The 15664-nt window shown below is 42.0% G+C and overlaps 1 protein-coding gene across 1 annotated transcript in view; it reads left to right on the top strand.

The window, feature by feature from the left end:
- The window catches only part of Stip1 (Stress-induced phosphoprotein 1), a 101751-nt gene that overhangs the window by 50155 nt on the left and 35932 nt on the right, over positions 1–15664 (top strand). Inside the window, exon 7 of the mRNA XM_053794988.2 lies at positions 452–578. Coding sequence (XP_053650963.1) covers positions 452–578 — 127 coding nt within the window. The remainder of the gene's footprint in view (positions 1–451; positions 579–15664) is intronic.

Here is a 15664-nt window from a genome sequence, read left to right as displayed (position 1 = left end):
CCACTGTAAATTGCACCCACTGCTAGCTTTGCTCCTGTGCAATTTCATAAGTTTTTTGATTAAGTTTCATACTTTTGACTTCATTACCTGCAGAGAAAGATTGCATCATTTCTGAAGGATCTTTTTTTTTTTTAAGTGCTTACAGGAATGAATATTTGGGTGTCTAAATAGTGAAAGGGTTAAGAATAGTTCATTCATTGAGAAAGGGCTATAGTGTATCCTTGGAGCTACACTTTAAGTTCTCTCTCTACATTAGATATCCTTGTTAGATATACATTGTCACAAATGAAAGATATTCTACCAATTTTAAATGCTATTCCCCTGGTAGGGATTTATTTATTTTTTAATTTGCTCTTGCAAAACATTTAAGATGGATTTTGCTGCTAATTCTAGTTACATTATGAAAATGTATTATTATTAATGAACTAAACTTGATTTTTTTTTTTTTCAGGCTTTGAAGGAGAAAGAAACTGGAAATGCAGCTTATAAAAAGAAAGATTTCAAAACTGCATTAGAGCATTATGATAAAGCTATAGAACTAGATCCTACTGAAATGACTTACCTTAACAATAAAGCTGGTAAGATCTTGCATAAAGAAATTGCTTACTACTACTACTTTGTAACTTAATGAAATGCTCCTGAAAATAGTGCTTACATAGTTTTTAAATTCTGCTATTTTGGCATTGGAATAGGTTAACCTTGAGAGCAATGTGTGGTGTTAATCATGCAAAGAATTTGGAGAGAAAAAATTTGAAAGGCATCACGGGGTGACAAGAGTATAATTCGAGGAGCTGAGGTGGTTTGGGCATATAGAGAGTATGGGCAAGGATAGGATGACAGTGTGTCAGTCTGGGGGCAGAAAGTAGAAGGGAAGGAGCACAAGAGGCTTTGAGTTTTAGGGGCTTAACCCTTTGACTGTTTTGGTCGTATATATACACATCTTATGAGGTACCGTGTTTGACGTATATACACCTGCCATCCGACTTACGACCAAGTTCGGTTCCGAGAAACCGGTCGTAAGTTGAAATGGACGTAAGTTGAACTTTACTACTGAATATCAACGTAACATTTTTGTAATGACCTTATTTTATTGTTTTATTTTGGTATTTCATGTTTTACTTTACTTTTTATGCTGTTAGTACTGTATTTTATACTGTAAGGTTTAGGATAAACACTTGTTTATTTCCCAGAAATTTGGCATAAAAAACACGGTCGTAAGTCGAGTCGTTGTATGTCGAGCAGGTTGTAAGTCAGATGGTAGGTGTATACTCATAAATTCTAGCGGCTTCAAATCAAGCAGGAGAAATCTGGTAGGCTCACATGTGAGAGAATGGGTCTGTGTGGTCAGTGTGCACCATATAAAAAAAATCCTGGAGCAGGCAGCGCATAATGAGAAAAAAACAACTCCGACTGCTTCTTTTAACCCTTTCAGGGTCCAAGGCCCAAATCTGGAGTCACGCACCAGTGTCCAAGAATTTAAAAAAAAAAAAATTGTTATTTTTTCTTATGAAATCGTAGAGAATCTTTTTGTGAAGGTAATAAAACAAAAAGTACGAAATTTGGTGGAAAATTGATGAAATTATGCTCTCGCGAATTTTGATGTGTCAGCGACATTTACGAATCGGCGATTTTGCCGACTTTGACTCCCATTTTAGGCCAATTACATTATTCCAATCAACCAAATTCTTAGCTGTTTCACTAGTATTACTTCTATTCTATCGATTGAGCACAAGAAATCGCCAAGTCAACTGTTTCAACTACAAAATAAAGTGATCGGAAATTGTTAATTTGGTCAATTTAACACAAAGTTCAAAATATTCCAATTTCAAAATAGGGTCCAGAATAAACAATGTAGGCATTCCTGGCACTAAACTAACGTTTCCTCTGTTCATTAGTTATGTTTTGAGGCTTTACAAATAAATTCCATTTTGATTTTTTATTCACACCAAAAAATAGAAGATTTACTGTTATGCAATACTGTAATAATTGTATAAATATCATCACCATATTTGTGAATGTATATTAGACCCACCAGCTGACGTGTATTAGACGTGTGAGGTCATTTGTTTACTCTGGAATATCGGCAAAAATTTAACATTTCCGCTACTTTGAGCTCAGTTTCAAGCCATTTCCAGTGCTAAAACCAATCAAAATCATCTCTATTTCTGTAATACGTCTTCCATTCTATCAAATGAGACCAAGAAATCGCAAATACAACTATAAAAAACATACGAAAAAACACTGCAAAGTTGCTGTTTTAATCGAAAAATCATGATTTAAGTTTTTTTCTCTCGTTATACACAGTGTGCTGCAGGATCTGTTTTATGTGGTGCACACATACCACATAGATGTATTCTCTTATATCTAGGCCCAAATGTACCACTCACAGTTTATCAGAGTGAGCTGAGCTCATGGCGTAGATCTACGGTTTGGACCCTGAACGTAAAGCCGTAGATCTACGGGACGGACCCTGAAAGGGTTAATTAAAATGCCGACTTTGTGGTCTATTTTTGTATAGCATTTTATGGTTGTATTCTCGTTTTCTTGGTCTCATTTGATAGAATGGAAATCATATTATAGAAATAGAGGTGATTTTGATTGGTTTTCTTGTAAAAAGAACCTGGAAATGGAGCTCAAAGTAGGGGAAATGTTTGATTTTTGCCGATGTTCAGAAGTAAACAAATGATGTCATTGTCCAATAAATGTCCAACTAGCCATTCTAATATGCAGTCATGAATGGGTTGACATTATTTGTTCAATTATTACAGTATTGCAGTAGTCTGCATAACAGTAAATATTCTATTTTTTGTTTGAATAAAAATTCAAAATAGAAAGCAAGAGTAATATCAGAGGGGCCTGGAGATGACTGATTTTAGAGCCAGGAATGTCTGCATTGTTCATTCTGGACCTTATTTTGAAATTGTCATATTTTTTAATTTTCGTGAAATTGGCCAAATTGCAAATTTCTGACCACGTTATTAGGTAGTTGAAATCGGTAAATGGGCAGTTTCTTGTAGTCACTCGATAGAAAAAAATGGAGTTCTAAAGAAATAGCCGAGTTAGGTCGACTGGAACAATGGAATTAGCCAAAAATAGGGCTCAAAGTGGGCGAAATCGCCGATTTGTAAATATCGCTGAGGTCACTAACTTCACGAGAGCGTAAGTCCGTCAGTTGTCCATTTTTTTTTTTTTTTTTTTTTTTTTTTTGCGCGACACCAGGAGACACCTCAGGATTGGGGGTTGCGACAGTCAAGGGGTTAACCTAATCCAGAAGATGTGTGGAGGGAGGGGGTGCGTGTACACTTTCCTATTTGTAGTTGCAAGGGTCGAGAAATAGCTCCTGGCCCCGCCTCTTCACTGATTGCTACAAGGTCCTCTCTCTCCCTGCTCCATGAGCTTTATCATACCTCATCTTAAAACTTCTTATTCTTATTCTTATTCTTTTTTTTTCCTGTTTGGAGTGTGAGCAGGGTAATATTTAGTGAAGGGATTCAGGGAAACCGTTTATTTTCATATACAGTGGACCCCCGCATAACGATGGCATCGCATAGCGATTTTTCCGCATAACGATTACTTTTATCGCAAAATTTTTGCCCCGCATACCGATTAAAAACCCGCATACCGATTTTCGTCCGAGACGCGTCCAATGTGCCCTCAGCCAGCCTCACATGTGCCGCTCCGTCCCATTGTTTACCAGCCAGCCTCCGCGGTAACATCCAAGCATACACTCGGAATATTTCGTATTATTACAGTATTTTCGGTGCTGTTTCTGGAAAATAAGTGACCATGGGCCCCAAGAAAGCTTCTAGTGCCAACCCTACACCTCAAAGGGTAAGAATTACTATAGAGATGAAGAAAGAGATAATTGATAAGTATGAAAGTGGAGTGCGTATAGCCGACCTAGTCAAGCTGTACAAGAAACCCCAATCAACCATCGCTACTATTGTGGGCACCAGAAAGACAATCAAGGAAGCTGTTCTTGCCAAAGGTTCAACTGTGTTTTCGAAACAAAGATCGCAATTGATGGAAGATGTTGAGAGACTCTTATTGGTGTGGATAAATGAAAAACAGATAGCAGGAGATAGCGTCTCTCAAGCGATCATATGTGAAAAGGCTAGGAAGTTGCATGACGATTTAATTAAAAAAATGCCTGCAACTAGTGATGATGTGAGTGAATTTAAGGCCAGCAAAGGTTGGTTTGAGAGATTTAAGAAGCGTAGTGGCATCCATAGTGTGATAAGGCATGGTGAGGCTGCCAGTTCGGACCACAAAGCGGCTGAAAAATATGTGCAGGAATTCAAGGAGTACATAGAAACTGAAGGACTGAAACCTGAACAAGTGTTTAATTGTGATGAAACAGGCCTGTTCTGGAAGAAAATGCCAAGCAGGACCTACATTACTCAGGAGGAAAAGGCACTCCCAGGACATAAGCCTATGAAAGACAGGCTTACTTTGTTGATGTGTGCCAATGCTACTGGTGATTGCAAAGTGAAGCCTTTATTAGTGTATCACTCTGAAACTCCCAGAGCGTTCAGGCAAAAGAATGTCCTCAAGGATAATTTGTGTGTGCTGTGGAGGGCAAACAGTAAGGCATGGGTCACTAGGGAATTTTTCTATAACTGGTTACACCATGCATTTGCCCCCAATGTGAAAAATTACCTAACTGAAAAGAAATTAGAACTTAAGTGCCTCCTGGTGTTAGACAATGCCCCTGGTCATCCTACAGACGTGTCAGAGCGACTTTATGGGGACATGAAGTTTTTGCCTCCTAATACCACTCCTCTCCTGCAGCCCATGGACCAGCAGGTTATTTCCAACTTCAAGAAACTGTACACAAAAGCTCTGTTTGAAAGGTGCTTTGTAATGACCTCAGAAACTCAACTGACTCTAAGAGAGTTTTGGAGAGATCACTTTAATATCCTCAATTGTGTAAACCTTATAGGTAAGGCTTGGGAGGAAGTGACAAAGAGGACCTTGAACTCTGCTTGGAAGAAACTGTGGCCAGAATGTGTAGACAAAAGGGATTTTGAAGGGTTTGAGGCTAACCCTGAGAATCCTGTGCCAGTTGAGGAATCCATTGTGGCATTGGGAAAGTCCTTGGGGTTGGAGGTTAGTGGGGAGGATGTGGAAGAGTTGGTGGAGGAGGACAATGAAGAACTAACCACTGATGAGCTGCTAGATCAACTTCAACAGCAAGAGGCCACACCTGAGGAAATTGCTTCGGAGGAGGGGAGAGAGAAATTGAAGAAGTTGCCTACTTCAAAGATTAAGGAAATCTGTGCAAAGTGGCTTGAAGTGCAAACCTTCATGGATGAAAATCACCCTCACACAGCTATTGCAAGCCGTGCTGATGATTATTACACTGACAATGTTGTGAAACACTTTAGGCAAGTCATAAAGGAACGAGAGGTACAGGCCACTATGGACAGATATCTTGTGCGAAAGAAGTCCAGTGACTCTGAAGCTGGCCCTAGTGGCATTAAAAGAAGAAGGGAAGTAACCCCAGAAAAGGACTTACTACCTCAAGTCCTAATGGAAGGGGATTCCCCTTCTAAACACTAACACACACTCTCCCCTCCTCCCATCCCATCAATCATCACCAGATCTTCAATAAAAGTAAGTGTCATTTAATTGTGCATGCCTTTTTCAGTTTGTGTGTATTAAAATTAACATTTCATGTGGTAAAAAAAATTTTTTTTCATACTTTTGGGCGTCTTGCACGGATTAATTTTATTTCCATTATTTCTTATGGGGAAAATTGATTCGCATAACGATTATTTCGCATAACGATGAGCCCTCTTGCACGGATTAAAATCGTTAACCGGGGGTCCACTGTAGTCGGACTTGAGTCCTGGAAATGGGAAGTACAATGCCTGCACTTTAAAGGAGGGGTTTGGGATATTGGCAGTTTGGAGGGATATGTTGTGTATCTCTATACGTATATGCTTCTAAGCTGTTGTATTCTGAGCACCTCTGCAAAAGCAGTGATAATGTGTGAGTGTGGTGAAAGTGTTGAATGATGATGAAAGTATTTTCTTTTTGGGGATTTTCTTTCTTTTTTTGGGTCACCCTGCCTCGGTGGGAGATAACCGACTTGTTAAAAAAAAAAAAAAATCTTAAAACTATGTATGGTTCCTCTTTTTCAAGGGTGCTCCTTGGTGCAGTGAAGAGGCTCTTGGTCTGAGGAATTAGACCTTTTGTTCTCCTGCCTCAGACCAAACCTAATTACCCTCCAATCCCCCCCTTCCGTATCCCATCCTTCCATTTTCCTTTTCCTTCTCCTCCTCTTCCCCATCCCTCCCTATTCCCTTCTTATTTTCAGTCTCTGGGGTTCTTCCCACAGGCACTCTAGTTCCTAGGTTGGGGGAAGGGTACTGGGGTCCATCCCATTCCATTGAGGTCCTTGGGAGTGGTGTGGTTTGCCATCTAATCTGAATCACCTGGAGGTGTCTCGATCCCTCTCCGGTCTCCCAGGGGGTGCCAAGAATGTCTGTATTGTTTATTCTGGACCCTATTTTGAAATTGGCATCTTTTCAAATTTGTGTAAAATTGGCCAAATTACCAATTTCTGACTACTTTACTGGATAGTTGAAGTCAGTAAATGGGCAGTTTCTTGTACTGAATTGATAGAAAAAAATGGAGTTTTCGGGTGATGGGTGTATCTCTGGAGGCTGCCGGTCGGATTCCAGGGGGTGGTGGCCAAATTAGGTATGCTTTGTGGCGGGTGTCCGGCCGCCCTCTTTTGTCCACCAAGGTGGCTCAGCGGATGTGAGGTTGCTATCCTGGATTGCTGTTTTACTGGCATGAAGATTAGGGTATGGCACAGGTTCCATGCCGCATCTGTGCTACTTGCAGTGCTGGGGTCCTCTTGGGTGTGGAGGGGTATCTACGGCCCTTTTTTGCCTCCTAGGAGTTATTCCTCCACATCCTCCCCCCCTCCCCCACCTTTTTTTTTTCTACAAAACAAGAAAAGTGATGTAACCGTGGAGTCCCAGATCCATGAACCTGCTTCCCCTGGGTCCCATACTGATACCGCACCATGTTCCGACCCTGCCTCGTTATTTGACCACGCTTTGGAGACTCCTAATGCTCCTGTACCTCTTGCTGGTGTTTCATCACCCTCTTCAGGTACCAGGTTTTGACTGACTCCTTCGCTGCATCTGACCTCCGCTCTTCTTTGACTATACTTCCAGCTTCTCGCTCTACGGTGCGGCAATTTTTGGATCACCTGCCTGTATCACATCAGACTCACTCCTAAACGCCCAAGACCATTACCTGATGATACTTCGCTACCTTCTCATTCTTCTCAGAAACAACCGGCACGACACTTGTTCCCTTTACACACTATGTTTCAAAATACACAATGGACTAAGTTTTTTAGTCTACAGCTGACTTCCTCTACTTTCTGACAATAGTATTGGCAAGGTGCTCCTATACCATGTTGGTAGATATATATCCTTTCATGCTCCCAAGAGTGGTACACGCATCATTACTGTCCAGAATGCTAACCAAGCTCAGTCTCTCTCCTTACAACTATCAATATTATTCCTGTAATTACTATTGAAAAACTTCATTCCCTCAATTCTTGTAGTGGTACTGTCATTCTACCCCATACCATTGTCCAACAGAATTTCCAGACATATGGCAATGACATTCTGGAACAGCTAGAACTCCAATACCTCCCAATCCTCAAAGTAGACACTACCTTCAGATTTCTTGTATCTTTCTCTTTGGAAATCATGGCTTATTTACAGTGGAATATCCACGGCCTCAGAGGTAACCGGGAGGAGCTCCAGGTGTTGCTCTCTGTTTTCCCGTCTGTGTTTGTTTACAAGAACCCAAATTACACTCTGCTGTTATCCATCCCATCTCAGGCTATGATTTATTATATTCATCAGGTCCTTTTCCCAATGGAACCTTTAGTGAAAGCGCACTTCTTATATGCACCAATATTCCATACCGTCAGCTCTTTGTTCATACTTCGCTGCATTACACTGCAGCCCATATCCACTTGAATAAGTGGTATACAATCTGCTCTTTGTATCTCTCTCCTTAGACATTAACTATCCCAGATGTTGCATTTCTGGTTTCTTCCTTACAGCCACCAATTCTGTTGGCAGTTTTAACCCTATAAGGGTTTCGGACGGTCTAGTACGGCTTACGCACCAGGGTTTTTGACGTACTAGTATGCCTAAATTCTAGCGCCCTCAAATCTAGTGAGAGAAAGCTGGTAGGCCTACATATGAAAGAATGAGTCTATGTGGTCAGTGTGCGCAGTATAAAAAAATCCTGCAGCACAGTGTGCGTAATGAGAAAAAAAAACTTTGACCGTGTTTTTGGATTAAAACAGTGACTGCTCTGTATGTTCATATGGTATTTATTGTTGTATTCTAGTTTTCCTGGTCTCATTTTATAGAATGGAAGACATAATACAGAAAGTGAGATGATTTTGACTGGTTTTACAATGAAAAGTACCTTGAAATTGAGCTCAAAGTAGCAGAAATGTTCGATTTTTACCAAAGTTCAAAAGTAAACAAATCATGCTAAGCGTCCAATACACGTCAACTGGTGAGTCTAATATTCTTTCACAAGTGCACTGATATTATTTATACCATTTCTACACTAATGCAGTAGTCTGCATAACAGTAAATCTTCTATTTTTTGTGAGAATAAAAATTCAAAGTGGAAGGCAAAAGAATGTAAGAGGGGCATAGGGATGTGACTAATGAACAGAGGAAATGTTATTTTAGTGCCAGGAATGTCTCTTGTTTATTCTGGACCCTATTTGGAAATTGGCATCTTTTGAAATTTGTGTGAAATTGGCAAAATTGCTAAATTCTGACCATTGTATTGGATAGTTGAAATCAGTAAACGGGTGGTTTCTTGTACTCATTCGATAGAAAAAATGGAGTTCTAGCAAAATAGTTATGATTTTTGTCGACTGGTACACTGGAATTGGCCGAAAATAGGGCTCAAAGTGGGCAAAATTGCCGATGCGTGAACATCGTCGAGACCGCTAACGTTGCGAGAGCATAATTCCGCAAGTTTTCCATCAAATTTCACACTTCTGGTGTCATTATCATTGGGAAAAGATTCTCTATCTTTTCATAAGAATTTTTTTTTTTTTTTTTAATTTGGGTGGCCCTGAGAACAAGTGTGGGAGAGGGCCTGGGGACCCTGAAAGGGTTAATGCCCACCATTTCCTCTGGGAAAGGAGGGGGGAATCTCACTGTGACTCCCATGGCATTCAGTTGGAGGCTCTTCTTGCTTCTTTCCCCCTCCATGTTTTAAATACAGGTACTCCCACCCATTTTGATCCTCGTACTCATTCTCTCTCTTGCATCGATCTCTGTCTGCTCTTCCATAACTGTACTACACTTCACCTGGTCTGTCCTCCTGGACTTGCATGACAGCTATCATTTTCCAACCATCCTTACTTCTTCATATTCACCACCTTCTCGTAGCCCATGCTGGCAATTTGACCGAGCAAATTGGGACCTTGACTTGCATCTAACTGTTTTTAGTGAGGTTCCGTCTTCATCCTCCATTGATTAGCTTTTACGCCTCTTCTCGACTTCAGTTTTAACTGCAGCTTCACATTCTATACCCCAAACCTCAGGCAGGTATTCTCAGAAGTGTGTGCCATGGTGGTCTCCTGCTTGTGCTCAGGCAGTACGTTTGAAACGTGCTGCGTGGAGCAAGTACTGGTACAATAGAACCACGGAGACTCCTTGATTTTAAGCAGAAGCGAGCGGTCACTTGCCGTGTCATCTGTGACACTAAACGCACTTGCTGGCGGGATTGTTTCTACCATCACCTCTGCTTCCTCTGAGGCAGTCTGGAAAAAGTACGGAAACTGAGTGGTAAATACAGTGGACCCTCAGGTAATGATTTTAATCCATTCCAGAGAGCTTGTCCTTAACCGATTTTATCGTTAGCCGAATTAATTTTCCCCATTAGAAATAATGGAAATCCAATTAATCCATTCCAGACACCCAAAAGTATTAAAAAAAAAAAATTCACATGAAATATACATTTTCCTACACAGAAAACAATGAGACATGAATCAATACATGAAGAATTAATACATGAAGAATAAATGACACTTACCTTTATTGAAGATTTATTGATGAGTGATGAGATGGGAGAAGGGAAGATGATTGAGGTGTCCTATTATTGTTTGGAAGGGGAATCCCCTTCCATAAGGACTTTAGGTAGTGAGTCCTTTTCCAGGGTTACTTCCCTTCTTTGTTTTTTAATGCCACTGGGAACAACTTGACAGTCACTGGACCTCTGTCGCACCAAAAATCTGTCCATGGAGCTTTGTTTCTGGTGTTCCTTTAAGATTTCCCAAAAATGGGACACAACATTATCATTGTAAAAGTCACCAGCACAGCTTGCAGCAGCTGTGTCAGGGTGATTTTCATCCATAAAGGCTTGCACCTTTGTCCACATTGTACAAATGTCCTTAATCGTTGAAGAAGGCAACTTCCTCCCCTCTGAAGCAATTTCCTCAGTTGTAGTCTTTTGCCATTGCAGATGCTCTTGCAGCTCATCAGTGGTTCGCTGTTCATCGTCGTCCTCCACCAACTCTTCCACATCCTCGCCACTAACCTCCTACCCCATGTACTTCACCCAATGACACAATAGATTCCACAACTGGTGTAGGCTCCTCAGGGTTAGCCCCAAACCCTTCAAAATCCCTCTTGTATACATTCTGGCCACAATTTCCTCCAAGCAGAGTTCAAAGTCTTGCAAGTCACTCCCTCCCATAAGGTTTATGCAAATGAGGATACTGAAGTGATCTTTCCAAAACTCTCTTAGGGTCAGTTCAGTGTCTGAGGTCACTTCAAAGCACTTTTGAAACACTGCTTTGGTGTACAGTTTTTTGAAATTTGAAATGACCTGCTAGTCCATGGGCTGGAGGAGAGGAGTGGTGTTAGGAGGCAAAAATTTCACCTTTATGAAACTCAACTCCCCCACAATTCGCTCTTGCAAGTCTGGAGGATGAGCAGGAGCATTGTCTAATATCAGAGGCACTTGAGGTCCAATTTATTTTCCAGGAGGTATTTTTTCACAGTGGAGTCACACATGATAGAACCAATCATGGAAAATGTCCCTAGTGACCCATGCCTTACTGTTTGCCTTCCACATCACACACAGATTAGCCTTGATGACACTGTATTTCTTGAAACCACTGGGAGTTTCAGTGATACACCAGTAAAGGCTTCACTTTGCAATCCCCACTAGTATTACTACAAAACATGAGAGTTAGCCTGTCTTTCATAGGATTGTGTCCTGGGAGTGCCTTTTCCTCCTGATTAATGTAGGTTCTGTTTGGCATTTTCTTCCAAAACAGGCCTGTTTTGTCACAATTGAACACTTGTTAGGGTTTTAATTTATCAGCCTCTATGTACCCCTTAAAGTCCTGCACATGTTTTCAGCCACTTTTTGGTCAGAACTGGCAGCCTCGCCATGCCTTATCACACTGTGTATGCCACTATGATTCTTAAATCTCTCAAACCAACCTTTGCTGGCCTTAAATTCACTAACATCAGCACTAGTTCCATGCATTTTCTTGATGAGATCCACTCACCTTACCTTTTCACATATGATTGACTGTGAAACACTATCTCCTAATAATTGTTTGTCGTTGGTCCACACCAATAACAGTCTCTCCACATCTTCAAGTATTTGCAATCTCTGTTTTGTAAGCATACTTGTACCTTTTGCAACAAAGTTTCCTTGATTTCAAGCCTTTCTGTTGGCCAAGATGGTAGCAATGGTTTATTGGGTTTTGTTATACAACCTGGCTAGCTCGGAGGCACACACTCCATTTTCATACTTTGCAATTATCTCTTTCTTCAATTCGATAGTATTTCTCACCCTATTTACCACAGGGTTGGCACTAGAAGCTTTCTTTGGGCCCATGGTGGCTTATTCAGCAGTTACAAGCATTAAAAACAATGGAATAATACAAAATGTTGCATGTATACATGGAACTGTCTGCCCTGGCTTGTAAACAATGGTACACTGGCTGTACATAGTGGCCGGGCAGTCGCGGGCGTCCAAGGCCCCGTGTGGATGCGTTCGGGACGAATGTCCCTAACAGAGTTTTTCATCGTTGGACGAGCCAATATTTTTACGCAAAGACGCATCGATATCCAATTTTATCGCTATCTGATGGCATCGTTACCCGAGGGTCCACTGTACTCTCCCGACCCGGATCCTGTTCTTCAGGTTATTGGTGTTGATATCATAAACCCTTTTGACTTTGCCACCGAAATTGGTAATCATCTTGTCCATATCTCTCAAGGGCTTCATCTATGTCCCTCATTTCATTACTCAAATTCTGCCAGAGAGTTAGAGCCCTTAAACTTTTCTTCTCTCAGAGAAGAATCTTATAATGTGCCTTGTACACTTCTGGAACTGGAGGCAACACACTCAGCTTGCCGATCATCAGCAGCTGGGCCTGATGGCACTCATATTCGTATGCTACAGCACGTACATTAGTGAGCCCTTGCTGTCCTCTTACGACTAATATTATTTGGTCACAAGGAGCTCTTCCCCAGCTGTGGAAATCTATCATTGTTCTCCCTTTCCACAAACCGGGTGCTACTGGACATGATGCCTCCCATTATCGTCCCATTGCTCTTACCAGTGCAGTTTGCAAGGTCATAGAACCTTTGGGTAAGCCAAGGGCTCATTCGGGTCTTCCCATTACATTATTTCTGTTGCCCTTGGTAACAAACTTTTCCTCTCCCTCCTTGCATTTTGTTATGTAGTCCATCATTTTGTGTACTGACTTTCCTGACAATTCTCTTTACCACTGAACCTCCTGCAGGAAGTTCCTCATACCTGTGTAGTCCCCCCTTTTGTAGTTTGGCTTTTCCCATCATACTCCTGTTACCCTTTCCAGTTGTAACACTATTATGTATTCTAAGCTCAGAACCATGTGATCACTAGCTCCAAGGGGTCTTTCATATGTGATGTCCTCAATGTCTGAGCTACTCAGGGTGAACATGAGGTCCAGTCTTGCTGGTTCACCCTCCCCTCTCTCTCTGGTAGTGTCCCTAACATGTTGATGCATGAGGTTTTCCAGTTCTGTTCTCTTGTAGATACACTGGTATAATTGCCCAGCCCAGGCCTTTTCCAAGAGGTGACCTGGCCTTGGCTCCCTGTCAAGGGAGTGTCTCAGACCAATGTCTGCCATGGGAGAGGGTACAAGTACCTCCTTGTCTTCTAGGACCAGCTGTCCCTGGACCAAGCCCCATTCCCCGCCCCCACGGGGCTCTGAGGGAGAAACTGGGTACCTTGGGCTGCCACAGACCCCGCCCACACTGGGCTCGAGGGGTGTGGCAGCTGCATAGCAGCAGACGATGTCAGGAGATGCAAAGGCAGCAAGCACTACAGGATCATTTTGGAGTCACACCCCAGCTTTGGGCATTAAGCCCAAGCACTGGGGAAGCTCAAGAATTCCTCTGGCTGTGCGTTGCTGCTGCTGCTGCTACTATTGTCCATTGCATTCTGGAGGTTTTTTCAGTACCACATCCATCATCTTGGCTCTACCAGTGTGAGCTCTTCTAGCCACCTCAGCTAGTGTGTCCACCATTGCCCTGTTGCTCTCTTCATATTCTTCTCTTGGCCTCCTGCAATTCCGTGGTGGGTTATGCGTCATTGTAATGACTACCTTGTGTCCCCCAGACTGAATTGTACCTATTATGTTGTCCCTTTCACCAATTTCATCCATTCTTTCCATTTCCTCAAATCCCCATCAGTTTTCAATGAGCAGTGCAACGCCTCCTCCTCCCCCTCTGCTCCCTCTGTTTCCTCAGGATCTGATATTCGAGTGGGAAGATTGCGTCTGTTATCCTGGTGAGTTTCATTTCTGTGACTGCTTTGATTCTTTTGTGCAACTCTTCACATTTATTTGTTATTCCATCTGCATTCGTATACCAAACCTTCAACTTCTTTTCTAAAACTGTGGTCTGGGGAGAATGTTGGGGTTGGGAGAGCAGGAGACCTGGCAGGGAACTATAGGGAGTTTCTGTGGGGCTGAAGTTTGTGATGAGGGGGGTGGGGGCAGAGGGTACAGTGTGTGGGTTTTGGGTTAGTGTTGGTTGCATTGGGGTTGTCATGGTTGAGGTCCTTCTGTGGGTGGTTCTGAGGGAGGTTGTATTTGCTCTTCCTCCTGACTCTGGGTTCTTCTGCTCATCTCCGTCTTTGCCTCTCGTTCTTCCTTGAGTCTTTGTACCCTCTTCGTTTCTGCTTTTCTTCTCGTGTTCTGTCTCGGTCAAGGTACACCCTCTGGTACTTCGGTACATCCCCTTGTCGTGCTCTCTCCTGTAGGATCCTATTTCGAGCTGATTCTGCCTTGAAAGTCACTTTGACTGGCCAATTTTTTCCTCTTGCAAACCACTCTATTCTCAGAAAATTTGTCAGCTGGGTCATGTCATCCTCTCCTATTGCTTTCATGATACTGTCAGTTGCCTTTTTCTCGTCCTGTCTTCTTGCTTCATAAGTTTTCCCTTCATCTTCCTGGAGCCCGTAAACAAACACTGACCTCTCCCTTTCGTCCTTCCACTACATTTCCATTTGCATCCCCTGAGACAATTCAGTTGCCTCCATTGCAGCATTCCTTCAATCTCTTCTCTAGCTGATATGCCTGTGCTCAGTGGTCTGTCAGTTTTTCTTCTCAGCTTTTCCTGGGCATTGCTGTGGTCTGTTAGGGCCTCTGCATATAGCTGAGCTCCTTCATTTTCTTTAGTCCCCTCATTTGTTCCTGGTGTGTTAGGTAAGACACATATGCAACAGTTAGGTATCTTTATTTCGAAATAAAGATACCTAACTGTTGCACATGTGTCTTACCTAACAACCTGTCGGTATTTTATACCATATTATTGTTCCTGGTGTGCTCCGCATCCTTTCCCAGGCTCCACAGTGGTCTGATAGAGCCTCCACGTTCCCTACAGCCCCCTCGTCTGTGGCTGATGTAGCAGTTCCTGATGTCATGCCTGTACTGCTCTTTGGTTCTTTGGACTGTTTGTTTTTTTTAGTTCCTCTTCTAAGCTCTGTATCTTAGTTTCTGCTGCTATGGCTTTAGTGTGTGTGTGTGTGTGTGCAGCGCACATGCGTTTTTGTTTGTTTGTTTTATTTGTTTTGGGGGGTTAACCACCTTTCTCCTCCTCCTCCTCCTCCTAAGGATATAGGTAAAACGGTTAGCCAAACTTTAGTCCTAAAAGTGGGAAGGGCAGTGCCTGCACTCTGAAAGAAGGAATGAAGATGTTAATTGAAGAGTAATCTGAATGTCAGCACACCTCTGGGAAGATGGTATTAGTGAATGCTGATGAATGTTTTTAGGATTCCCCCTGCTGTGGTGAGAGATGACTGTTGAGTTAAAAAAGCTAGTTCATAAATAATGCTATTATTGCATAGGAATAGATTAATCCCTTTAATTTTGAGGGGTTTTTATTACTGTTGAAATTACTTTAGTTGCATATATAATGCTTGGCAAACAATAGTTTAGAAGGGAATAAAGGTTTCTTTAATCAAACCCCAGTAGAAATATTTTTATTCGTTTTTAGTGATTTTTTCCAACTGTTAAAAGCAGCAAAATATACAGGGTGTCCCCCCAAAATGTGTACATACTTGTCCTCCATTCTCA

Source organism: Cherax quadricarinatus, chromosome 72 (assembly GCF_038502225.1).
Source record: "Cherax quadricarinatus isolate ZL_2023a chromosome 72, ASM3850222v1, whole genome shotgun sequence".
Classification (NCBI taxonomy): domain Eukaryota; kingdom Metazoa; phylum Arthropoda; class Malacostraca; order Decapoda; family Parastacidae; genus Cherax; species Cherax quadricarinatus.
This window is presented reverse-complemented; position numbering and strand designations above follow the sequence as displayed.